This window comes from Cardiocondyla obscurior, linkage group LG12 (assembly GCF_019399895.1).
Source record: "Cardiocondyla obscurior isolate alpha-2009 linkage group LG12, Cobs3.1, whole genome shotgun sequence".
Classification (NCBI taxonomy): domain Eukaryota; kingdom Metazoa; phylum Arthropoda; class Insecta; order Hymenoptera; family Formicidae; genus Cardiocondyla; species Cardiocondyla obscurior.
Window position 1 is genome coordinate 3,135,320 of NC_091875.1, and position 27,608 is coordinate 3,162,927.

The window sequence follows — 27,608 nt, forward strand, 5'->3', positions numbered from 1 at the left end:
GTCGTCAATTTTCCATCAAGCTTCCAGCCTCGTGCGAGGTATGCTTCATGTCCCTGAAACGAAATAACGCCGTTCTTACTCGCGAAAAATTCAGCAAGGCGTCCGACCGTTGTTCACGTTTCTGTCGTAGATATTCATTCCTTCGCGTTCTTCTCACCCTTTGAAAGCGCCGAGAACGAGACAAAAGACAGCTACAGCAGTTGCGAACAGTTTTTCTATAGAAAAAGATACGGTTGTCGTCGAGCAGTTTATCGCGCCTCCCAACTTCGCGTATCGTTCACTGTTACGCCGCATAAGTTGGTGGCGCGAATGTATGTAGCGACTGCCGCGCCAATCGATCGCTGCGGAACAGCCGGAAACTTCGAATTCGCGCGGGCTAATGAATATACATCGCGCGGCTCCGTTCCATTTTTTTTTTTTTTCTCCCGTTCCGCCGCTATCGGCCGGGATATGCAGATTGCAGCGCGGCCTATGCGCTCATCGCGTATGCATGCATTTGCAGCAAGCACTCCGAGCGCCTCCGCTTTGTTCGCTGCATATGTATTTATGCAAAGCTGCGGGATCAACGTAACGATGCCCTCTCCTCCCATCCCTCGCGACGCTCGGGGAAAACAACCCCGATTGCATTGCCGCACGTCACCTCGAAGCGACTTCTCGCGAATCCTGTTTATTCCAGCTTCGGTAATTCTCTGGAAATTTTCCTCGAATCAACACTCCCAAGGCGTTTCTCCGAAACGATGATCTAACGATCGCCCGCGATATCGTATCTTTGGTTTACCTTTAAACTCGCCGAGTCTTTGTCCTCTTGACATTTTTTCAGGATGGCTCATGGTTCGAGGTAAACGTGACATCAGGCGGATGGATCGTGGAAAGAAATGAGGACCAGGCGCCGTCGGGAATGGCTACGAACAAGCAAATATTAATATGTCCGTTTAATGTGATACATGAGGCATGATACCAGTCGGCTTGGTAAACACAGTGACCATTATATTATTCGTGATGATAATAATATATATATAATATGTATATAATATATATAATATATATATATAGCTCAACGTACAAACTATACCTTAATAAATTCTAACGCGGGGCGTTATTTTATATACACAGCCTTAGACCAAGTGCCAGGTCCAGGTTTCGCGACTCGCAGATCGAGACTCCAGACTCGCTCGCCAGGATTGGAGTCCAGGAACCCCTGCGTTTTACGCTAGCTGCAGATCCTCTTCCCGTTCTTCTCACCCGCACGACGCGTTTCAACACGCTATGCTACATTCCTATCAACTAATTATCGACATTTATACACAGTACAACCAAGTTATCTCACACACGCATCCTTGTACACACGCTCGTCTTCGCATTACTCTGATTTGCGCCGGAAGGGCTACGCAAAGAGCCCTTCGATCGACAAGTTCTTTAGCTCACGCATCGGTCGTACCTGTCCGATGTAGGATAAAAACATAACGATTACGTATAAAATCAACCAAAATTGTTATTGGTATTATATAGTGGCACGTAACATTTTTAATATAAAACTCCTCTTCAAGTTGCATCATAGTGATTGTATAATGATAAATTGCGGGTCGATTATCCGTATGCATCGTAGTATAAATGATTATTTTATATATCTCATATTTATACTTTATCCTGACCGGGTTCGAGAATCGCCTTACGCTTTTGTGCGCGACTTAGGATGTTTCTTCCTAAAATTAAATACGCTCGATAGAAACAACATTTCTGATCATCTTATGTAAACCGTAAGATTAATTAATTCATTAACGCTCAACGACAAATGTTTCTCGTTTCCCAATTTTTCTTTCCCTTTTCATTTCTAACGTCGATATCATTCTATCGATATTTCGAGTTATTAATCACCACGAAATTTGAGATAAAAAAAAATCTTTGAGCGTTAACGAATTAATCGCACATACTTCAATATACATACTTTAATAGAGTGCTTTCAGATATGAGAGTAGCTCAAGGAAACTCTGCAAAAGTCCCCCCGAGGGCCCAGTAATTTGTTACACGATACCCTTTCGCCTTCTAATAAGTCTACAATTTATGATCTATGATTTTCAAACACCTGCTGGCGAAGTTTCTATAAAACCGTCCCTTATATAATCGCACACACGCGAAAGGGTTAAATGTGATTACGTTTATCCACAAATCCATATAGCCGAGGATCAAAGAATATAAGCGCCCGTTATCCAACGACTTGTTGCAATCGATATTTTGTTACACCCGCCTGTGTGGTTCAGCGTGAAAATTGTTCATTGCACATTCCACCTATGTTCCTCGAAGAAATATTTGCCTATTATAATTCCCGCGCACGAAGAAAGAAACTAATCCGTCCTTATATCCGCGCTTGATATAAAATCTTTCAAAATCTAGATCCCCGCTAAAGAAGTATTTAGTATCCTAGAAAATATCTGCCTCTTCTAAGCTCATAATATTTTCTAATCGTATTCTCGCGTACAAATCTCTTTTTTGAGAATTGCTTTTTCGTTCGGAAGGATAAAAAGTTGATTTCTGACTTCTCGCGAGAACGTTTATAACGCATTTTGCATTGGATTCGACATTAACAAATTTTAAATTCTGTAGAAAAGACTCTGTAAAACTCTTTCTCGTGCTGCAAATACAAGACGAAGTTTGCGTGATCGTTTACTTAATATTTAACGACATCCAGTTAAACTTGTTATTTAAACGCCAATTGCACTAACATGTCAGCATGTGATCACACATGGCTTTTAAAAGGCTCACTAAGAATATTTACAAATTTCTAATAGAATTCACGAGGAATTGTAACTGTACACTAGATATATAAATCGTGATACAATCAAGAGCAAGATGAGATCAATTACGATTAAATAATTGACTAAGATGAATACTTGTGTTATTAAGACGTATTTTTCTGCGTTTACGTTATAATTAGTGCATTAACATATAGTTACAATAAATTAAAACTTGAAAGAGAAAAGGGAACAATACAAAACGCTAATGACGGTTAATTATCTGGAGTTATCAGTGCACTCGAGCTTGTGCTAACGCGGCTATTTACGAACATGCATTTTTCCGTGCATAATTATGCGGAAGTAATGCAAGGTAACATGGCACGATGGCTTAACAACGAAGAAATAGAAAAGAGAATTAATAAAATATTAATAAAAGAGAAAAAGATAGCGAACGTAAGACAGGAAAGCATGGAAAAAAAAAAAAAGAGATGCCTCATTCTAATGTTGGGTATTTACAAAAAGCCATCTGTATACAGCCATCGAAAGTCCAGTGTGATCATTATATTCTGCAAGCGCTTATAAATCCACTATGCCATGTGTGTATATTACACTGACAAAATAATGTTTATAAAAAATTGGTATCGATTAATAAAATAAGTCGTCGGAAAAATCAATCACACGATCGACTTCCGGGCTGGATGTCTCGTTTTTAGAAATCAAATTTAAGTAAAAAAGAAAAAAAAAAAGAAAAAAAAAAAGAAAAAATAAATTTCCTTTACTCTAGTTTTATTGTATCGCAGAAGTTCAATCAGTCTCTGTATAAAATTGTTTAAATATTTCTTTTGTACAAAATGTTAATATCAAATTTCCTTGTATTCAATTTTCTATTAAATCTTCGTCTTTTTTTTCTACTAAAATTGTTTCTAATCTAATATCTTTATGTCTATATAGTATAATAGGCCATGCTGTTTAACACTTCGAATTTTTCAATAAATCACTTCGGACAATCAAATGTATGAATAATGTGAAAAAATTTACAGCCCTAAAGTCGATATTACGTGAAGTACCTACATCCTTGTACGAGAGAGTTTGAGCTAGTTCCGTAATTATAATCAATATTATAATATTTGTGCGGATAAAATTAGGGAAGATAAAAAATCGATTAAGATTCTGAGGGATTATTAAATTCGACTGCTGCTTTATCATAAAAACACGTAAGATTAACAATCATAAAAGATGATTGTGAACAAATATTGTCACATTGCTTTCGCAACAAAGTCTTTCGTTGCTCCCATCAACGAGAGGCTGTTTTATACGGCAAAATTGTACGTAATAAATGTAAAAGTACATCAGTAGGTAAGTGTGCTACGATTTAACGTACAAAGACTTTGATTAGAATTATATAAAACAGTAATTTTGTGCGTATTACCTGTATATACTGTGAAAATTTACACAATCTTTTCGTTCTTTTGAAAATAATAGTTAAATAGAGCGAAATTGTGTTCACTTTTCAATATTGTAGAATTAGATCACAAAACTGTCGACAATTGAAAGAGATAACGAATATCTCATAGCAAAAATTTTACTGGATATCGGAGTATTAATGAGCTAACGAGTCTATCTATATTTTCGATTTATCATCGACTGATTTCTAATTGATTTTTATGGTATATAATATATGTAATGTAATACTGATTTTTCGATTGAATCAGTTTCAGAGATTTGTGGCAGTCGGAATATAAAAGTTTCAACTTTGTACATACATACCTTTTATCAGGAATATTTGCTGAAGTGCATTAACGTTCCTTAATACACAGCAGAACTTCATTCATCGTGATAATTTTGTTCATTTACTCTCTTACTTCAATCTTTTGTTCCGAATAACTGAATGAAATGGATCCTGGTATTTTGGTGTAAGGATATGTGAAGAAGGATCTATACAATATGCGGAATTAGAAATCTGATAATCAGAACCATGAGTTATAGATTTAGAAATTTTAAAAGTTTGAAGTAATATGTATGGTTTGATAAAGACTTTTATAGAAAATACACAAATTAAACTAAAATAAAACAAATAAAAACTAGAAAACTCTTACTTAAAGTCGTTTGCTCCATCGTTATACTTGACGTAAATCCTCGTAAATGAAGTTCCACTGCAGTCTCAATATATCGGATAAGAATTGTCGGCGAGGGAAAGGGCGGAATACGAAGAGGGTGAGAACTTGTTTTCGCACACACCGTTCACATATTGTACGCCACATAGATAGGATCGAGCTGGTCCGCGAGAAAGCCGTCGCGCAAGTGCATCCGTTGTTTCTCACCGCGCGAATTAATGGGTACCACACCGGGGTCCACTACAACTACCACTCCGACCACCAAATGGTGTTCTTCGAGTACAGCGCTTGTTACTAAAGCCACAAGATCGAGGGCTTCGCTTTCGCTACCGTCCAATTCTACCACTACCACTAGAAGATTGGTCCATGTAAATACAGCGCTGAAAAAAAAAAAAAATTATAATAGTACCATTTAATTAATAATTGCTAGTAAAAAAAATAAGCAGATTTATAATTATACAGTGTAAGTTATTTAAAACTGTTTAAATTAAATAAGATTTTAAAAGAACTTACCATTCTGCAATTTTCTTGTGACATCGCATAACACTGTTTTCGATGTCTATCGGATGGTAGCGCATACCTCGTAGCAAAATGGCCTCGTCGAGAGCGCCAACGACGAATACGGCGTCATGAAGTTCCGGATCGCTTGGGACGAGATCAGCTTCGGGCACATTATTAGTATCACCGGGCACGTCGCTAATCACCGACTGTTGAACGCTTTCGGTCCTTCTCAAAAACCCAAGATAACCGGTCCTCGCATAGACCTCACTTGTATTTCCAGTAACCAGTCGCGCGTTGAAATGATCAGCGTAATCGCTCTCGTCGCCATAAATCGTAAAGTAACCGCTTGCGTTGTGCGACGATTGTACCCAGATCTCGCCTAAATGAGAGTCACCACATTGGCCCTTTGTTTCGGGATTCGCGATAATTACTTTCACGCCGGGCAACAATTTTCCCGATTCCATTAAACATAAAGAATGTGGGCTGCCTCGTTCCACCAAAGATACTCGATCGTTACGTAATGCACGAAGGTCTACATAGACTGTCGAAGGTTCTGGACTGGAAGCTCCCTGTATATGTAAAAAAAAAAAGAAAGAGAATACAGAAAAAAAACGTAAAACTAGATATATTTAGGTTACACTAAAAAAAATTAATTTTACCTGTAAACAAATGGCAGTGTTCACTCTGCAGCCGAATGACGTTGAAACTGCGCGCGGGCTCAGACCAAGTGCAGAAAATAGTTTACTAAAGCTCGTTGTTAACGCTATTCGTGGTCTTTCCTCGGCAACAACGACACACGTTCTTACGCATGCTAAACTCACGCCTCGCGCCTTGAGCGCGTGAACAGAGGAGCCGAGTCCTTTAGTACACAGTTCCATCACACCGTACGAACAAAATGTATCTCTTACTCTGAACTGGCTGACCGCCGACAACCAGAGTGCAGGATTTGCTTCCACCTGAAAGTGATAACAAATCAAATTAATCGATGCGTTCATTCAATATAAAAATAGCGATACTTACTTCGGATGGCGGTATAAGTATAGAATGATGTCCGCTATATATACTGCTGAGACACCATAAGGCAAAACCGAGGCCCGAGTATGGATCCAGACAGAGAGCGATGTGCCTGGAGGGATAAAGCTCACACGCCAATTTCATGGCACGACATAACGAAGTAACTGCAGCGTGAGACATTTTAATACCGGCGAGCATGCCCGTTGTTGAAACACTAAAGTCAAGATAAGCCAGCATCTCCGCAGTTGGTGCCCGATACATCACTGGTAGTTTCTTCTTTGGCATGTCATCCATATCTAATATCATCGGCCAACTTTTCACTTCGACCACGTTGTTCGCTTCCTGTGTAAAACAATATCGTTTAGTAACAACCGCACATCTTCATTGCATTGCATTTTTAATAAACAGTAATTTAATATTTTTAATTACCTTGGTCTTTAACAATTTAAGGAGATTCTGGTTAGTCAACACGAGGACGGATTTGCTGACGTCCACAATCATGCGAACAGTAGGTAAGGTTGTTTGAAGATTTTGTGGGTGAGGTGGCCTGATAGTTACTGGCACTGCACCGACGTACAAACAACCATAAAATGCGCAGATCAGATCTGTACCGGGTGGAAAAATGAGCGCTACATGATCCCCTGTGTTGACCCTTCCTCGATCCAAAAGTAAATTTCCGATTCTCTCTGCCTTCTTGTGCAACTGCGAGCAGGACAATGAGGTAGCGACGGTGCCTTTCGCATTTAACGACGTAAATATCACATGGTCCGAAGTGCTGACAGCGCGCCATCGTAAAATTTCAGAGATAAATTGGTACTGAAAGATAAATAACAATGTAATATAAAGATAAAAAATATTCTTTTTTATTTTTTAAATTTCTATCTTTATACAGAATGTTTCAAACAACATGTCGTTTCTAAAAAAATACGAGTAAGAAATTAGAAAAAACGGGACATGTTGTTTGGTCCACCCTGCAGTTTTACAAACCTTTTTGGCATTATCACTATCCTCGTCTAGGACACCCATATCTCGTCCTTGCGCAGAGGCTAACCGGTTGCCTTGGACGATGTTTCCGACCATAACGCTGGCTGGACCGACATCTGCAACAGAATCCCCCGCTACACGCCCCCGCACCATTCCGTTAGTAAACCAACACAAACACTCAACCCAATAATGAGTATTTCACACACTCTCTCCTGACTGAGGCCGGAAAAGTCGAAGCTAGAGCAATCTGGTTTTCGCCTTCGAAGCCAACAATACAAGCGCTCATAGGTCTTCGGCTCCACAGGTCTACACGCTTTAAATCCGTATTCGTAAATCTTTGGATCCATGGATGCTTGAATTTCCAAATATCTTTGGCGTTGATCGAGTCCTGTCACTACCTCGACTTCCCGATACACTTTGAAATCTTTGAATTGCCGTCGACGATAGTAACGCCGCGTTCTGAGATTTTCTTGAAACTAATAAAAAATTTTAATTTGTTGCGCGGTAAATTTAAATTTTCTATTAGCTTAAAGAAAATTCTGAAACGCAACGTCATTATCGTCGACGAAAATTCGAGCTACCAGGAGCCGATCTTTACTGGTAAATCAAGCTAATCAAAGTAGTGACGAGTATCAACTGATGCGACTATGAAGTCGTAATTCCCGCATTCTTTTTCCGACAGTCGAGCAGATAATACACGAATATCGGAACTCCGAACGTATCGAAAATTCATTATATATTCAGTAGATAAAATTATCTGCTGTCGCGAATTATCTTTGCGCGGTGAGTATTTATGAAGCGTTTTGGGGAAAAGTATATTGCATGCGGAAAGTTAATGGTAATTAAAATATACAAAAAAATAAAAATTAAGCTAACATATGCTCTCGCGGCACGAAAGTCAAGCGAAGAGACCAATGTGCATCGCGAAAAAGCGATAACAACGTATTCGAATTCAATCTAACGCGGATTTTTTAAATAGGATGTTATCAAGACACCATGCAAGTATGTGCCAGATTTCAGAAGCCTACTAACAATTTTTACAGATACATGAAATTTCAGGGTGCTATGCAAATATAATTCTAGAAAGGGTAACGTAATTATCAGTACGTTTTTCTCGATTTTTTTACTAGTCCTCTCTTTTCCTTCTCACATACACACGCATACGCATACATTCATATGTACGTTTTTAATCTTTTTTTTTCTTGTTTATTACTTTTAAAAATTTACATACATAAAACAATTAAAAAAAAATTTGATAGACTACTCTGAATCGTATCTACATTAAAAATACTAAATATGACAATCTAATTTTGTTGGATTTCCAAATTAAATATAATTAAAAAAAAGAAAAGAAAGAAAATCTTTGGTATTTTTACGAGAATGCTTCCAGGCATTTGCATGATTTTTATAATGTAGGTTTACGTCAATATCTATCAGTCCCATCAAAAAGATATCGACGCAATACCTGCTGATAAATTTTGTTTTACTTACCTGAATGAATTTCGCGTGGTTTTGGCAAGTTTGTGACACATGTGTGAGGACACAGGAGCACATTAGCCGGATGAAGAGCACCTTCAAGAAAACGGCGTTTTGTTTCCGAGAGATGAATACCGCCTAGAGGTGTTTTGGGCAAATAGTTAGGTGGTACCAAGGCAAGACAATATATTCCTACTGCATGAATCGAGTCAACCGCTTGCAGCACTCGGGACATCCACTGAAAACTCTGCATAAAGTAATGAAAAATATTTAAAAATGGGAAAATTAATTTTTTAACGCACTTATTTCTTTAAGTAAAATTTAAGTGTAAAACGCACCTCTTCCTCACTGCAATCAGGCCGTTGTTCGGCAACAACACATATCCTTTCGTCCCTAAGAACTCTCACACTGAAAACGGCAATTCTACCACGGTAGATAAATTTCATTGGCTCGACCGCCAGCACGGTGGCGATAATGTCGTCGGCATTATGTTTCCTGCCAGTCACTGTCATAAGACCGTCCCGCGATCCGCAGACAAACACAAGTCCTCCAGGACCAAGGAAACCCAACAAGCCAGAACGCGTGTATTCTACATCACCCAAAGCAGCACCGTCGATTTGTAAGGGCGACACCTTAAAAGTATTATTGGTAAGCCCTTGCAGGCCCCAATACTGGCTACCAGTTGCTGCACTGTGTACGCAAATTTCGCCCACTTCGTCCGTTTTGCAAATAAATGGTTGTCCTTCCATTTTGATGACTACTACTATGCCTGTAAAGAAAATGTAAAATTAATCGTCATTGAAATTCATTAATCAATAAAAATAATTAATATATAACGAAATACTTACTTCCGGGCATAACTTGTCCACAATCTTGCAGCGTCAATGACGTAAGAGAATTTTCTTGATCTACTCTAACAACTCCGTAACTTAAACCGGACATGGAAAGAACTCCACGACCAGTCGCATTTACTCCTGCACGCCCTGGCCTCCTTACAGAAACCGTGAGAACTTCGCTCGAAGAAGCGCAAGGGCAAACAGCGTCCGGCCTGAGCCCTTTGGATTGAAATACCGATAAAAATTGATCGCAGGATGAGAGAGACCAAGGATTTGCACCATCTGCAACGAGTAGCAGCCTCAACGACGCCAGAGAGACGTCTTTGTGATCCTTAGTTGCTAATAGACCCCAATGAAGATCTCGCGACTTTACAACAGCGACGCTGGCACGATGTTTCGTGATCATCTGCATCCAGCTAGCGGGATTGACTTTCATAAGAGCATAAGGAATAAAAATGACGTGCATGCCATTTAGCACACTGGTCAATGTGCTGTGCCAGAGGCCGACTTCTCGCTTGAAGTCCAGCACGCAAACGGCATTTTCCCCTTCGGTGTAGCCGCAGGCTTGCGTGAGAGCGCGACAGTGGGACATCATCGCCGCTCTGGTAATAGTCACGCCCATCACAGAGCCATCCTTGTCGGTAGTATATTCGATATACGCGGGTGTGTCATCGGTTAACCGTGGTGGTGGCAGCCAATCCTTGGGCGTTTTACCCAAATGTTCGGTAACAAACCAATGCAGCTTTGGCCAGCCTTTAAAAGCTACCACTTCGCCGGCTGCTGTCTTCGGCAAACCCTTCAAACATGCTTCACTAGTTAACGCCACCTGAAAATATTAAGATGTTAAAATACACATTACTGATTTTCAAGGTGAAATACGATATTATCGTTGCATATTAATGCAAATTGTAATGCAAATTGTAAAACTCGCACGGCTAATTAAACATGTAAATATGGCAAGAAATGTTGTTTGACAAACAAGGCAAGTAGTGCGCCATTTACCTGAATTCCACAGCTTCCCAAGAGAAAACCGATCTGTTGGGAACCCGCGTCACGACGGGTCAGAGGTACTTCGATGGGCACTGGTACGATACCGGCCTGTAAACAGCCATAAAAGGCGCACATAAAGCTGATCGGATCGTTGTTCGGATAAACTAAGGCGATCCTGTCGCCAGGTTTCAAGCAGCAATCTCCACCACGACTTAGAGCCTTATTCAGAAGGGTATAGGCAATCTTGTGAGAGCGACTGAGCAGTTTTCCATATGTAAGCGTTACGCAAAGTTTGCCGTTAGGATCCAAAACGGTAGCCACAGGTGCTTTATACGTCGCCGAACCGTACCTGAGTATTAGAAATAGATTCGTCAGTTGTTAAAATATACGTCTTCGTGGAATAAATTTTTTATTAAACAGTTACTCACCTTTGAATCGCGGCTTCGAGAGAACGTGGCAGACCCGACGGCACTGACAGCGCCTCACCGACCGCCGACGTCATGGAGCCGCCTTCAGGTTTCGGTGCATTTGGATCTTTCGGGTTCGCCGCGATCTCCAGTTCAATGTCGTCGTCTTCGTAAAACTCGGGTAGCGGCCGCCGCTTTGGCCGTTTCAGCGTGTTTAATAGCTGTTGGATTTTCGCGGAAACTTTCCAGCGACCGGTAGTGCCAGTACTGTTCTGATCCTCGACCACATGCGCGTAACGGTTTACCCGATCAGCGCCAGGTCGTCGCGTCGCCGATTGTTGCTGCCCAACTGGTGTGCTGCTCGTCACATGAGTAACGTCCGGTGGTTGAATGTTGCAGTAGGCGTGCGGTGTGTACTCGGCGATGTCAGTGATATCCGCGCCAGGAGGCCTCCTAGCCGGTGGTCTCGGAGGCGGTGGAGTGTCGCGAGCGGAACCGGTGCTGCTGGTATCCGAAAGACCGGTGCCTATCAAGGTCGAAAGCAACTCATTACTTGCAATTATTCAACAACTTATTTCGCGCCACCATCACGTCACGCGCACGTAAGTCTCTTCACGTTTCAGAGCGCAATTCAGTCACATATTCAATTTTTACGTGATGCCACAAGATTCCGACCCTTCCGTCCCACCCGGTGCTTCTCAGATGGAAGGCACGCACACATGCACGAACTGCATCCACCAGGCTGTTGGTGAATAAAAGGTTCGGAATCTTGAAGCACTACATGGAGAAAAAAAATAATGTGTATTGATTATCGGCATGTCGTCCGGCGGAAACAGTCAAGGCCGCGCGATGGCAATATTTAACGAAGTCTCCGTGGCACACAAGGTACCTGAATCGTTTCCTTACATTCATTATTTTCTTCTAAACAGATAAATAAAATTATATTCGCCATATTGCGCAATTCTTACTAAAAAAATCATTATAATTATTTACTCTATGCGCTCGCTAATCTACTTTTCATCGACATAAATTAATATCCCAATTATTTACAGTCTCCTCACGTATTTTATATAGAAATAGACGCGCGCAATGGGCAGCAAGAAACGTTACCTCGGTTTTCACTATTCTACCAGTCTACGTGACTCTAATGATAATTTTACCAGTTGGACCACCCGCGCCTGGGCTCTCTTCGGTGACGACGCTGTCCTCGTCGCTGCTCGACTCGCCGCTGTCGCGTCGCTCTCGATCGGGGCTCCTGGCCATGACGGAGGTCCTTTTAGACGGCATCGGCAAGGACGGCTTCGGCCGACCTTGCATCGCCGCCAAAGCTTGCTGCACCGCCTCCTGGCGCACCTCTAAACACATAAGACTTGATTACTTACATGCACAACAGGGAGAACGACGAGGGTGACGCGTGTGCAGACCCGCAGATTCCCGATGGTCTCGCTTCCGCATCGTCATCCGTTCGTCACCTCCCGACGCTATTTATACGGACGTATTCATGCTCATTACACGTCGCGTATGTTTTTATCTGACCGACGATTTAACATAGTGCTTATGACGAGGATGCATGCTGAATGTGTGTAGACTCGTGGAATAAAACGTGTTCAGGCTTGGAAATATTAAACAGACAAATTAAAGTTAGCGAGTAGACACCACTTGCAAATACGACACACGTAATTTTCATCTAGCATTCTAAACATCAAGGTACATTAAATATATTTCGCCATGCTGCCATTAGCAAGGTGAGCGCAGACTCGTTTAAATTTCAACATTAGCCCGAGAACAATTTTCTTTTCTTTTTTAATTACTTTATTTCAAAATATCGTGCACTCTTCTAAAATTAGAACACTATCGATATACTTAATACTTAATTTTTTATTTGTTTTGTTTTAAATAAAATATTAATCAGATTTTTAATTTTGATTCGGAGTTTATTTCTGTTGTAGAGTTAAGAACCTAGCGGATCTTTAAGCAATTTGGATTCCTCGGATTCACACAATCTTATTTACGCCTGGACTCGCGATTAAAATGGAATTACATTTTCCGGTTGCGATAGGTGCATCCATGCGGCCGATGCCGTAGCGCGTAAACTGCAATATAACACAGGTAGCATTCGGCCATTGAGTTGGCTACCACATATTTCCGGGTGAGGCATACCCATATCGTTATTACGACATCATGCAACGCGCCTCGTTATAGGCTGGTACTCGCATCACGTATGTCGACCCATACGGGGTGTCTCGCATGTAGCTACTCGATTTTCTATTCTATTCATTCTATTCGTTCATTATTCATATTAGTCATCTAATTTATTTCTATAAAACTTAAATTAACAATGCGAAATCTTGGCATAACAGAAAAATCTCCGGCATCTCAGAAAAATGCACATAAAAATTTATACCTCATTCATCAGTTATCAAAGAAAGAAAATTGATAATCGTCATTTAGATAAAATCGTCATCTATATATTTGTCTCATCGAGTTCTATTTCCAAGTGAATGTTTCTTTAAAATATTTCCTTGAGATGCCTCGTACACGACTCTATCGACGCGTGTTCCTGAATCGGTTTATCTTTCACGAGATACACTCCGTCGACGTCAACTAGTAACGGTGCCACCAGGTGGAAGATTGCCTGCACTTTGTGTTAAGATAAATGAACCTTTCTATCGGCACTTGGAAACGAAACGAGTTTTTCTTCCGCGCTCTCAAGTGGAATGACATTTTCATTTTCGTTAGGGATTAAGGCGCGAGAGGTGTCTTCAAATAAGCCGTCAAGTTCCGTAAACTTAATTAAAAAAAAAAAAGAAAAAAAAAAAGAAAAAAAAAAACTACAAAAGCTGAGCGATAAAATCGACAAAGTCAAATCAAGACGATGAAAGCCTAAATCACGGTTCTCCATGCAACAAACGTCGTTTAGATAAAATAAATGTTTAAAGCAGCGTCTCCTTCTAGTCTCCTCATAGTCTTAACGACATCCGCTGCATGTCCACGGGAAGGAAAGTGTGTCTGTCGCCGCCGTTCGAGCAAGTGGAATGATTTTTTTCGCATAGCGCGGGGGAGGCAAAAGAGTTAATAAATTGCCAATATACCCACTGTTGCTACCCGATCTTTGTATATCTAGTGCCAAAGGCGTACTCACCGGAATGATAACGGCTCTCATTGCGTGTGAGTCTGCGATTACCGCGTCTAGCTGCCGCCGCCGCCGCCGCTGCCGCCGCCGCAGCAGCCGAGTTCGAGTTCGAGTTCCCGGTGTTCCCTGTGGAGCCGCCAGAACCCGGGGGACTGGCGATTCCTCCGGGTGCTAGTCGGCCGCCTGCATGCAACACAACAACAACAACGGCACATAGACAAAGAAGGGACGGCTACGAAGGGTTGGGCTCGCCGCGAGATTCGTCGTTTGGTCCCCCATTCGCCTTGGAACGCATCGAAGTGGTCCACTTGTTCTTTTACCTTATCGCCGATCAACCGAGTCGGTTTCAGCGACTTTCCGAGATCGAGCAACGAGAGCACTCGACCATTTCGCGTGATCCCCGGGAACCGAGACCCCGCGGAACCGTCCTTGAACCGAAGCGCGGAGGAAGGATGCCTGGGATCATTTGCGGTTCCTAGGGATTAAGCTCCAAGCGATTAAGCGCTGCCGAAGCTCCGCCACGTTCCTCGGAATCTATCGTGCCGTGATAGGGCGTCATTTTGTCCGGACGCGAGGGATAATCGTCTAATTGCGCCATTGACGGCTGGTCGGTCATTCCACCATCGGATGCTGCGTCTCTCGTGAATGTGGTATCGATCACCTGTGGCTCGGTGTAGAAGGCAGGAGGAGAGCCGCTCGGTGGCGTGATTCAGTTGGAATAATTGCCGGGTGTTATTTCAAAAGAGTCGTACGGATGATACTATTACGTCAATTATCCACGCACTACATGTCGAACGATGTCGAGTGCGGTTGGGCCGCGTTTTATGTAAAAAAAAAATTAAAAAAAAAAAAAAACAGAAAAAAAAAGCAAAGAAATAAAATACCTGATCGACGTCGGGAGTCTGTTATCGCGAGACCGAGGAGATCTCCGTCGCGAAATGCGGCGGGATCCTCGAGTGATCTACGCGAGAAATCTCTCCGTCGACGAGGGACGCGTGAAAAAATGGAAATGCTGCACGCTCGCGGATAACACGACGCAGTCGGCTGAATAGTGAGAATGCCGATGGATGGCAGACCAGCCGGCTGGCTGCAATCTCGAGTCACCCGAAGGTGGAACAACCGGTCTCGGCTACCGCCTGGCTATGTCAAATTACAAAGGTATCTAAAGGTGCAAAAGCGTCTCGAGGCAACACACGCGAGAGACATGGAGTAAGCAGGCAAGCCACATGAAGAGAAAGAAAAAGAGAGAGAAATGCAAGTGGCACGACGGATGAAACTCGTTTGCTCTTGATAGTTTTCCATAGTGCGTAGAAAACGGGGGAGAGTGTTACCATTCCGTAGAATTCATATCTACTTCTGTAAAAAAAAGAAAAAAAAAAAAAATTCGGCGAAAACGACAGCACGCAGATAAAACGTGGCGAGAGACTGGGGCAAGGTAAGTCATCGTCGTTGGAGTTTCTCGCTGAGATCAGTTTCAACATAGGGGTGCGAGGGAAAGGAAACTTGCGTCATTCTTGCAGCCAAAATCGTGTCGCGTGCACGTAATCGCATGCGTGCGTATACAGAGATGAAAGCACGAAGCAGCACGCAGGGATGAGATCCCGCGTGGATCATCGAACTCTACCGTGCTCTAGTCTAGTCAGGAAGGAAAAATATTAATAATAGTAAAAAAAAAGAAAAAAAGCTATCGGACGATTCTCTACGAGGCAATTCTACGACTGGCCGACAAAGGCGACAGGCTAGTTGGAAAATCAAAGCAGAACTGCGGCATTAAACAATCAATAACATCGCGTCAACGTCTGCTCGCGAGCTGCATGGTGCATGGCGCTACCTGAGTGATAGCGCTTCTCGTTGTGCGTGACACGCCGTTGCGTGCGTCGTGCACGTGGCTGCGGTCGGCCGCCACCGCTGTAGCCACCATCGCCTCCTCCGCTTCCGTAACCCGTTCTCTCCAGCCCTCTACCAATGCCGCCGCCGCCGCTGCCGCTGTCTCCACCACCTCCTCCACCAACACCATTTCCAGCCCCTGCGATCCACACAAGCGCGTATGCACAATGCGTTCCGACTCTTAAGCACCCGTATGTCCACCTTGCGATCGCTCTATCTCGACTCGTCGCTCATAACCGATAATCTTTCGCAGTCCACGTACGGTGGAAAACCCTTGCGTCGTTATCGCGACGGAAGTGACGCGCTGCTAAACGACGGAGGCAATAATTTCGCTCATGTTTCACGTTATCTCGAAGGGAAAAAAAAAAATAAATAAATAAATAAAGAGGAAGATAAAAAGAATATTAATTGTATTTTTTTTTTCCCGCGAGCTTCACCGAATGATTTATATATGCATATTGTAAAGGAGTTGCCGTTACTCGGCACGGCCGCACCAGGTAGTAGAAAACTGTCGCTGGTTCGACTCGCGTCCACGACAATGGCAGATGCACGTAGCATATAACGAGCGGATAACGCGGAAGCGCTTCTTCCGCGTGCAGGTACAGTTAAACTGCAAGCCGATTGCAGCGGTTCTGCCGATCGCAGCTGCGGGCGCAAAGGCGCGTCCGTCTAACTATACGGGGTAACTCCATGGAAATGCACGAGATCCTCTAATGCTGTACGTTGGCTATCAATTCCGACTGAAGACCTCGCCTCAGCGTAGGGAAAATCTTAAATCGACGCGAGGGAGACCGCGAAATTACTCGAATCGCGAAGATTACTAGCTTCGGAGACTTTGGAAGTCTATAAAAATTTTTTCTTTTCATTAATTTTACCGAAATCGCCGTGCACTTCCTCGGTTCTCCACGATAATCTAACTTTAATGAGATATCTTTCCAATTTTTAATAGAAAGTTATTTGACTTTTTTCAAAAATGATAAAAAAAAAAATGAAAAAAAAAAATTAATTCGAGCTACTTTAAGTATTGAATTCCGACCGAAATCATTGAAGGGACGCAAAGAAAAATAGGCGAAAGGGTTTAATTGACGGTCAACGGGGTGCATCGACGAGAGACGCGTCCGCGGAATGCAGCCTGCTGTGGACCAGCAAATGACGCGTGGTAACGTGCCCGGACAGTTCCGACTCCGGTAATTCGCGGCGATAAGACCGTGGGTCTTTACGTTCGCGGTCACGACAGTCGCGGTAACGGTCGGCGACTCGGAAACGCGTTACACTTTGCGCCCGTGATAAGCGATGCGGAAAAACGCGACGATCCGCGCCGCAATTTGTTCTCGTACGACTTTCGCGGGACTCGAGGTAATCCCGCTCAAGGTGGCAGACGTAAAAAGGCAAAACAAATAGATTACAAAAAAAAAAAAAAATCTAAGCAGAATAAAATCACGTCGAGATGACGGCGTCTTTCTTGTTACGCCGCAATTTTCTCTCCATTTTCTCGCGTGACGCAAGACGACGGCAGCAGGTATACGCACGCCGCAAGGTGCTGAAGCGACGCGTGCCGCGGCGAGGATTGCGTCTCGCCTCTTCCTCCTCCGCGGATTGCATTTGCCATTGTGCGCACAATGAGGCGCGTGTCTCCTGAGAATCGGAACGCGATTGATATTGCGAGCCCGTTGCGCGTCCCGATGATGCAACCGGCGCGCGAGCCGAGAGATGCGCGGCGGGAGATAAAAAAGGCCGGAGCCAGGAGCAGACGAGTCGTTTTCTCCGTTTGGAAAGCAATCAAACCACGGCGAATAATTTCATTTTTTTTTTTTTCCTCTCGTATGTCACGGGATAATTAATGCAACCGTCGCCGAGCAAATTATAACAGAGGTTTTATTTCAATCGGAATTCAAAGTCTTATCAGAAAGTCTCGCTTTGAAACGTAATATACTTATACATCGCGGGATCGACCGTGTGTGAGGCTAAACATGTGGGCCGATAGTAATATTTTCACGTCGCTGACTCCTCGTCCGCTTCGCGAAGTAATGCGCGATGATATCTCGCGCTGCCTCTGCTCGCGGGGGTCTTAATGAATTCTGGAAAAGCGAAACACTCACCTATCTGCTTCGAGGCGTACGGCTGAAGTAAACGCGTCCGTTTCTTTTCATAGCCTTTCTGCGTAATATCTCCTGCAACAGCGGAAAGCGCTTAATTAGTAACCTGATTTGAGAAATAACGTTAATTTAGACGTTGCACCGCAGCTCGTCTCGCAATACCCGCGATTGACAAAATCGTTGGTATTCGACTTTGCGGCTCGGCTTATCAAATTGCTTGCGGCACGAGGAACACGCGTACCTTTCGGTCATTATGTCCGCCGCATTCACGATAAAACGATTAAACACGACAAACCGATATAATAAAGATATTTATTAAAGGTGGCATCTTGGATCAGCGACGCAGATACGCGCTCAGGTGGGATTCTGCACGGGAATAACTCCTATTAAGGATTGAACGAACGTTTTCAGCATTGAATTTTAGATCGATGCACGCTTGGCTGCCGGCGACCGGTGCTGATGCAGCTCGGCCGATGTAAAACTGGTTAGCGTACTCGCCTTTCGTCACGCCTCGTAACTCGAGAAAACGCCGAAGAATCGATCCTAACGGCCGAGACAGGATTTTTCCGCGTTCGCGAAACGAAACCGGGCCACCGCGATTATGCTAATCAGCGCGTTAGTGATTCCCCGGCGTCCGGGCCCGTGTCCATATTTGTCTTTACGTCAACGATTTAATAATAAAACTAACGCGAGGCCCGCGAGGGAAAATTTCACTCGGCTTCGGGCCGTAACGCTTTTACTTCGTACGGCACGTGTACGATTCGCGCTTCAATTTCATGTGCGCTTGCATATATATTTAAATACCGAAAGTGGATGGAGCCGCGGGCGATACGTAGCGCAGTACGCGATCGAACGAGAATTTATTTTGCGACTCAATGTTAAACAAGCTGCGAGGAATTTCTGCGCTGTTTGCAGGCAAGGCTTAGCCTTCAAGGCAGCGTGAAACCGCAGTAAGAGTCACGTTGAACGATACGCGTGCAGGCTCGTGCTCGTGCAACGAGCTCATCGAAACCGATCGCGGGAAATATGTTGCGTAATTAACGCTGCCGGTGGAGGTAACGGGGAATAAATAGATTCAGCACGGTCGTAATCGCAGCGATTCAATTGCGTCGCCTGTTATTCAGAGAGTTTTAAATACGATCTGCGAATTCGAGATCGTATATGGATTATCGAGTCTACGGCAAGGTATTGTTTCTAAATGTAATCCGCGAACGAAAAACCTGTTGTGTTAGAAAATCAAATAGTCGTCGACACGATTGTACAACTTCCGGAATTAAAAATCAAGTCTTACTGGGACGTTTCCTCAAAGACGAGCACTTGCGTACGAGGAACACCGGCTGACCGGACGCTCTTTTCAACTGCGATTTTCGGCGCAGCGGCCTCCTCCTGAGTCCCGATTTTTGTCTCTTTAAGTACTGCTGCCGATGCTGCGGCAAATTCTTTCTGCGCTCGTTGAAGCGAACGTCGTCTTCGCTGTCGGTGGACGAGAGGTATCTGTAGCCCGCGCTAGAGTTCTCGTTTCTCGACCTCTCCTCCACGACGTCCTTGGCGAGAAAGGTGAGAAACTGACTGCTGGCGAAATAATTTCCGGAAGCGATCGTTCTCGTCGGCGCCAAGATCGATGGTATCATCGCCGCCGTCGATTTCGAAGAAAGTTTCCACGTAGCTCCGCGCACCAGGAGGCCATTGGTCCTCAACTCCTCGGAGAACAGCTTGTCCTCGTTGAAGTCGCTGATTTTCGGAGCCGGACAGGCCGACGAGGAGGACGACGTCGCCGAGAATGAGCCCAAGGATGAAGAAACGATCGAGTTGAAGGCGTCGTCCTCGCGACGCTCGTTGAAGTCACCCGACAGTAGTAATTTCTGGTCGTCAAACTGATCGTCCGACACGTTCGACGACCAGTCATTAATTCTCTCGAGGACCGGACCCTCCTCGTCGGGGAAGTATCTGATTTCCCGCCATACTCGTCGCTGACGTCGTGAACGACGTCTCTCGGGCGGGACAAACCACACCGGACTGCTGGTGCGAGCCGCGGGCTGTTGGCTCTTCTTGCCGGCGCGCTGAGAGGTCCTTTTACTACTTCGACGACGAGAATTGGAATGTCTAGATGCGCTCGTTCGTTTAAAGTAACCCTCGGTGCTGACACTTGGCGATGGCTTTGGCGTCTTCCGACGAAAGAGACCGTTTCGCGTAACCCTAAAGCAGTATTCGATTGCAATCGCCTGGTCTTTGAACAGCGCGATTCACGACTCGATCGATCAGTGAAAGTTGCTCCAAAAATACGAGTGACATATTTATTTCGCCACGAACATCAACAGCAATGTAATTAATAATTACGATTTTTTTTTCTATTTATTTGTAATTTACAAATTAAATGGAAAGAATATTTATTAAAATAATAAGAGGAAAGTGTTGTAATACTGCGAGTGTCATCATTAATTAATTAACGACAATTAAAAGATTTTTAAACAAAAAGAAGACGTCATCTTTTCACTTTCACTGATCGATCGTTAAAGAACAAGTTAATTACCCTGGCCTAAAATCAGCGAATCTAGCAATTCTAAGAGAGAAACCGAAGGACGAAGATGATGAAGTTTCCTTGCTGACGGATTTCTCTGGCGCTGAAACCGTTCTCGCAACGGTTGGCTGCGGTTTTTTCTCTTTCAGAGCACTGTCCAGAGAATGATGAACCGACGAGTTCGAGACAGAGGAGTACGAGGCTGTCGATATCGGGACCGGGACCGGGACCGGAACCGGGACCGAAACAGAGACCGGAACTGACACCGGCACCGGCACTGCGTCTCTCCATATCCTGCCGAGACTGATGCTGACACTGAGAGATCCCTCGACGGAGGATTCTTGAGTCCAAATAGCATCGTGACCATCTGTCGTCTCGTCTTGACTCAGCTCCGCGACGATTCCAAAAGATTTTGACTTCGGCGTTAAAATAGGCGAGGCATCGAGCTCGAGGATCTTCAAGTCTTCGGTGATCGAATCCGTGTCGGTGTGCCTCGAAAACTTTCCGCTCTTCGACTTCGAATGCTGAAGGGACTCGAGATGATTCTCGTGGAGTTTCTCGCGGGAAGAGGAGCTGACTCCTTGAAGCCACTCGTCGTAGGTAATGGAGTCGCGGCTGAGAGAACGCTCTTGATCCTTCTTTAATTCCTGCTCTTTAATTTGCTGGGAAACGATTTTCTCGTTCGCCACTGCCGGCGGTGGGGAATTGACGACAGGCTCCAGATTTTTTTGGAGACGATTCCGCCGTTTGCCCCGATCCAGGTAGCTCTTCCTAATGGAAATCCTCTTGAAGGACTCGCTGCGCTTGAAGGAGGGCTCATTGCGGTCCTTCTTGCGGCTCACGAGCCTTCTCAGATTCTCGAAGGTGAGGGGCCTCATGGGGTAGCGCGACTCGCGGAAGCAGAATCTGCTACAGATTTACACGGCCAAATTGTATCGGATGCATCCGCGCGGTAAAACAATCGATTATCGAATTAATCGATACGCCCGCAAAATTCGTACGGTCGATGGGCAATTCTAATTTCACGAAACAGCGCGTTTTGTTGAAAGAAAAGTGAGTTTATGGATTCTCTTTTCTTCTCTTGACTTCTCCCTCTTACAGTCCCTTTACTCTTTGTTTCTCTTTTCTTCTTGCCCTCCCTGCCCTTTCGCTATCCGTATCCTCCTCTTCCTCTCTCTTTCTCTCTTTCCCTCTGCTCTCCGTTGCACTAAGGCCCGCTAAGGTGCAACGCCGAGGTCTTCCAGTCGTGGATGATCAGCGTGGCTTTCCTTTTTCGACGCCGTGCTGCTGCGCCGCCACCACCGCCGCTCCTCCTCCCTCTTCCTCATTGCCTTCCTCTTCCCTTTTCTTCTGCGCCCTCGGTTCGACCGGAATGATCATTCTATACGAAAAGATTCAACGCGAATCGCACGAGCGTCTTTAAAGTCAATGCACTCGGTACCGAGAAAGTGATTTACTCTCACATGCAAGCGAAGACTCGTTCGGTAATCGCTATTTTTTCTTACATTATATTATTACCGTCGGATATCATTCGCACGGATAACGCGAGATCGTTCTCAGGCGAACCTGTACGATTTTTAATTGACGCAAGTATCACCCACTCGTCGTTCGGTTAAACATCATCGCTTGATTACTTCGGCAAGACGCCCCAGATGTTTTTCCTCTTAAAGCGCGCTATTATTTGCTCCTTAATCGATTCTTATCTCGTCGACCGTGTGTTGGTTTCCTTCGGACATCTCGCTCACTGGTTTAACCGCCACGAAAGCACCTTGAAACCTCGCCAGATACTTTCTCCGCCCTCGGATGATTACGGCGTTCTGGTCTCACCCCTTTTCCTCTCCTCCTCCGCCGTTCTCCACGCGATCTCTCGATAATCCAAGCGCGATTCTCTACGTCGGATGAGAATTCGTGTGAGGAAAGGCTTTTATCGAACCGATCGTTCGGTTTAGTCGGCGGAGAAGATACGCCGGACGAATTAAATCTACATTTAGCGACGCGCACTTTAAAGCTCTGTATTTTAACTCGAGCACACGCGATTGTTAATTTTTATACCGCAGCTAGGGGTCACCAAATTTTAACAAAAAATTTATTTTAACGGGCACTTCGCTCGCAGATTTCCGCGCGCTCAAAATACACTATCCTCGCTCACTCGCGAGCACACTAAACCCTTTCTACTCGCTTTCAATCGGCAAGCCTCTTACTCGTCCCGCGAACACGCAAGGTAGCCAGCTCGCGTCCACGCGAATCGCTTCGATTAAACGGAATTCTCTCTCGGCAGGGCACGGCAATACCACGGGCACAAACCGAGCACGCTTCGGGATCGCGTGGCGGCTCGACGCGCGTCCGCGCGTTCGAATTCGCGCGGCGTCGAGGCGCGTACTCCAAGTCGCGTCGAATCACTGGCATTTCGCGGACTCTACAACTCGCTGAACTCGCGGCGATTCTCTTCGCGCGCGGGGAGACCTCGGAGGAAGAAAAAGAGAGAGAGAGAGAGACTGAGCTACGGGTGGGAAGCCGGCTCGCGCGTGTAAAACTTGCTAGACGGAAGAGTAGGTGAGAGGATTGAGCGCGTGCAGGTACGAGCGAGCGAAGATCAGGTGAGAGCGAGCAGGAGAGGCACCCATGGGAGTGGTGGTGGCATGCCGTCCGTCCACTCTCGCCTGCCCTCCGCTTCTCGCAGCATCCCACTCTCCCGCCTCTCGCCCGAACTCCACTCGAGATCTCGACTCTCCATTCCTCGCGATCCTCGCCTCCCTCCGCGGGAGAGATTCTTTAGGTGGGACTACGAGGGTCGACCGGAGTTTCGGCCTCTCGCGGGATTGTTACAGTCCAGAGGTGCTAATAAAAGCCGCGGCGATACGGCGCGGGCATGCCGATAAATAATTATCGCCACGTTACACGCTCCTTTCCCTATTCCAGCTCGCGAGCTCTCCGACCGCGCCGCGAATCCTTTCCTTCCATATCAGGTCTCGTTTTCTCATTCTCGAATCCCCGCGGAGGGATATTCCCCGCGGTACATTTCGCGTCGATCGCGAAAGAATGCAACGGAGGAGTCGAATGCGAGCTAAAGGCCCGTCACTCGGCGCGGTTTTCCCTTCGTGGTAAAAGGCGTAAATTTGCAAATCCACCGCTCCTCAATTTCTCGAGCAATCGACGTATCCCGGCGACGCCGAACTACTCCTTTTGCGAATAATATTCGTGACACGCCTACGTTTCAATCGTCTTGTCAAGCCGAACGTTTCAGCCACGGCTTCGATCACGAACGCGTAGGCGGTGCGAAACGGCTGTACCGCGACATTTTTCGTACTTTCTTATCTAGTTCTCTCTGAGCCGGACTTGGCATATTTCTGCGATAAGATCCATCGCGAGACGCTGGCGTCAGTTACGTTTTATAAATAAGAAATTAATAAACGAGTGACGTTAGAATTAAAATTAACATCGCGGACGTAAGAAGCCCGCGTAACAGCGATCGAATCGATCGCCGTAAGATATTAAAAAAAAAAAAAAAAAAAAAAAAAACCTGAAGGTATACTTTAAGCCGCGCGGGACATACATCCGCGTGGCTCCGCCAGCTCGCGCGTCTTCGGTTACGTAATATAATTTCACCCGGGATGTTTCTCTATAATCGGCGCGGAGCGCCGTTCTCACACGAGACGATCGAAATTCTAACCGTTACAAATTCTTCGTAGAGGATCACGGCCTCGCATACCGGGGATACTTGATATCGCTGGGTCCCGGGTGCCTGTGCGGCAGAGTGGACCATTAAGTACAATCGTATATTGTCGGAGTGACGCGCGGAGGAGGGACACTCTCCTCTTTCTCCACACAATGGTGCCGATAAGCGCGAAGGAGAGTCTACGAAGCAGATTGGGTTCTCAAGGCGATTCGAGGACGTTTACCCACGAAACGGCGGCCTTGATCTTACAAACGATACGTGAGGGAGCGGCCGGTGATGCCGCGGCTGCTGCACCTGCGTCGCGTGCGATCGAGTCGCGGCTAATCAACTCCGGGCTCTTCGTCCCGACCCCCGCGGTTCATCGGCGTAACGAAACTGCAACAAGTGTCGCGAGGATTAATCAAGTCGTTCCCGATTCGCGATTCCACTTCCGTTGCGCGTCGCCGCCGTCTCGATCTCGAAAAATCATAAACCAGAAATCGAGCGGCAATGACGCGCGAGATCACCGACGGTCGTCAAGGCGAGCGCGCGTTGCTTTTAATTGGCTTAATGACACGGCAATTATGAGACCGTGGGTTATCACTTTCTATTATTTTACTAGGTGAGCAGTCGATTTCCGGTTTCCGCACCGGGAACTAAATGATTTAATAACACGTCGCGCGGTAAGTCCAGCTGAAAAAAATGCCACGGCGAGCACGACCGCTTTCAAATTACTTTGGATGACTTAATCTTAAAGCGTTTGAGAGACTGAAGGAGATATTTATTTTCAGATATTTATTTTTGTAAATATAATAATCACGTTTAATTTTTAAGAGAACCGGGGAACGGTTTAGAGTGGGATACGTTAGTGCATTTGCGGGTTTATTACTATAAAAAAAATTAATAAATTGCAAAGTCGTTTTCTTTAACCGTAGATAATATGTGGTTCAGTTCTAAAATAAGTGTTGCATTACGGCTTAAATTAAACTGGGACACTTTAATCCAGGAGTGCTCGATGCGCCGTTACAAAATAAACCGAATCATCTGCAAGACCCGACCGCTTTTCGCTTTCATCAAGAATGCAAGCCAGGCATTCTTACACTCGGTTACATTTATTTATCGTACCGTGCCACGTTCGAACGCTCGATCTACATTTGTGGGTAAATGCTTTCGAAACGAATTAGTCATTTTCTCGGTAGGAATAAAAGCCTGAATTCCGCGATACTTTTTACCCAATAAAATGAAGTAAAAAACACTCGCGATCTCGAGAGTAAACGAGCTACGACGTCTTTGGTATTTGAAACGTCGTATAAGCGGCGTTTTTTTTTTTTTCTTTATTTATTTATTCTTTCTTTTTTCGGTCCGAAAAATCAATATCACCGACAGACGAACAGGTAAGCGAGTGATGTACTGCCCCGAGGCAGACGCGCGATCTGCCGCAACGGAGAAGCTCGGTGTAAGGCTGCTGGGGTCTTGCAGCATGCGCGATGGAGGCGTTTCTTCTTTATTAATGCGGATGCACGACGCTGACGTAGACTTTCAGGTCTTATTTACAGCTGGACGACGTAAGCCGCTTACGTTACACCCGTGCCACGTGCTCGCCTGACCAAGCACTCGGCCAAGAAATTGCGTTTTCCTTCGGCCGTTCAATCGCCGAGCTTGTCTCTGCCTCGCGAGCGACTACGGCCCGGGCATGATGACCTTAATGATTAATTGACGTGACGTTCGCAGATACCGCGATGAGAAGCTTGAGATTTGAGAATTCGGAGTTGTATCTATCGATAATCGGAAGAGCCGAGAGCGAAAATAACAACCAAACAACTTTTTCACCTTTCTTCTTTTTTTGTCTTCAAGTCAACCAAACGTAATCGATAACAAAAGAAAAAAAAAAAAGCGAAAAAAAAAAAAGCGTGACATTTTAGCGAATTAACGACTCATTCGCTTGACCGCTCGGTATATTTTTTTTTTCTCTCTCTCTCTCTCTCTCTTTATTTTTTTCTTTTTTTTTTTCTCAGTAAAAGGGATAAGTGCGCGTGCAATCAGCTAGCAAGTCTAAACCTCGCGGATCTAATCTAATTAATTGCGCGCGTAATTGACGGGATGACTTACAGGACATGTTTTAACTGACGACTGGCCCCTTTTAATTACCCGTTGCGTCACCGGCGAGCCTCGCGCGGATAAACGGCGACATTTCCCGATGGACACCTGCCGTACGGAGGGGAAAGCGACTCGAAGAAACCGGTCGCTTCCTCTTTACAGCAGTCCTAACTACGAATGCAAATAACCGCGTTCCCGCGGTGAGTTACACACTCGCGGCGAGGCGAAACCTGCCGGCGTTGTAATTTTCTGACGTGACGTGGGCCAGAGACCATTCTTTTTCACGGCGTGACGAAACGTGTACGCTGAACGCCGGTTCGTAGCTGCGAATAAAGGAGCGGCTGGAATCAAAACGCGAACGCGACGAAAGGGGACTTCTCGGTTAATCAAAAGGGGATGGACGGCCATTGTGATTTTTTTTCCGAAAAACGGAAACGTTTGACTGACCGCGAGCGGGACGTCGATGCGGTAAGCGAGGTTTAAAAAATTCCTCCCTTTCGGCCAGCCCCTCCCCCCTCGCGACTCATCCGTCGCCTCTTGCCCGTGCCACCGAGTGAATTTAAATAACACTTGTCTGTTATCGATCTGCGAGGACGACGCCGCGAGTCGCCGGGGACATTCCCGAGGAAAAGGGGTTTCCGAGTCCTTGCACGGGGAACGGAGACGGCAACGGCCGTAAGGTGTTATCGATTTTATCAACAAACGGGGGGTTTCTAGGGGATTCTATCTCCGTGTGGCACGGGGTGAGTCAGAAAGAGCGAGAGAGACGCGAACGGTGCGACGGAAAGAGAAAAGAGCAAGGGAGAAAGAGAGAGAGAGAGAGACATCGAGAGACGGAGGGCCAAGTTCGCGCCGCGAGGGGCGGCGGATGATCGGCATTGCGTTCGGCCGAGTCAAAAGAAAACTCACTCACCTTCGGACAGCTCGAGGTCCAGCTCGGCGAGCTTCTCCCGCACATCCTCCGGGAGCTTGCCGATGTCGATGTTGTACTCGGCCATCGCTAGGCCATCCGCGCTGCGCCGTGATCGCGAATCCACCAGCGGTGCATACCACGACCCGTCACCACAGTTCGGCCATCTTACTTGCCACTGAGTTATGCAACTGCGCCACTAAGCGGCGCCACCTCCCTCGCACGCCCGGCACGCTCCTCGAAATCTTCGGATACCTT

General features: G+C 45.3%; 1 protein-coding gene across 9 annotated transcripts; it reads right to left on the minus strand.

Moving 5' to 3' along the window:
- Positions 1-917: 917 nt before the first annotated feature.
- Positions 918-27,525, minus strand: Dip2 (disco-interacting protein 2). 9 transcript variants are annotated; one of them, XR_011546481.1, is made up of 18 exons: positions 20,701-23,067; positions 19,462-20,366; positions 18,174-18,245; positions 16,019-16,213; positions 14,197-14,370; positions 12,215-12,409; positions 11,076-11,580; positions 10,660-10,996; positions 9,670-10,483; positions 9,160-9,590; positions 8,837-9,068; positions 7,349-7,479; positions 6,791-7,177; positions 6,368-6,703; positions 6,007-6,303; positions 5,360-5,916; positions 4,829-5,226; positions 918-4,667 (listed from the first exon to the last, which is right to left on the minus strand). XR_011546481.1 is itself a non-coding variant. In XM_070664560.1 (17 exons), the coding sequence occupies exons 1-17, from the start codon at positions 21,564-21,566 to the stop codon at positions 4,974-4,976; spliced, it is 6,669 nt and encodes a 2,222-aa protein (XP_070520661.1). In that variant the 5' UTR covers positions 21,567-23,075; the 3' UTR covers positions 918-4,973. The 9 variants fall into 9 exon arrangements, 7 of the variants coding, with proteins under 7 accessions (XP_070520661.1, XP_070520660.1, XP_070520667.1 ...); XR_011546480.1 differs by having other exon boundaries at positions 918-1,703; positions 1,946-5,226; XM_070664560.1 differs by having other exon boundaries at positions 918-5,226; positions 7,349-7,461; positions 20,701-23,075.
- Between the last annotated feature and the right edge of the window lie 83 nt (positions 27,526-27,608).

Excerpts from the sequence above, each read along its gene's own strand:
- Dip2 (XM_070664559.1), bottom strand. The coding sequence starts at position 21,566 with ATGAGGCCCCTCACCTTCGAGAATCTGAGAAGGCTCGTGAGCCGCAAG. Across the intron at positions 10,997-11,075 it reads CTCGAAGCCGCGATTCAAAG|GTACGGTTCGGCGACGTATA; the intron begins GTGAGTAACTGT and ends TCTAATACTCAG. Across the intron at positions 6,304-6,367 it reads TACTTATACCGCCATCCGAA|GTGGAAGCAAATCCTGCACT; the intron begins GTAAGTATCGCT and ends TATCACTTTCAG.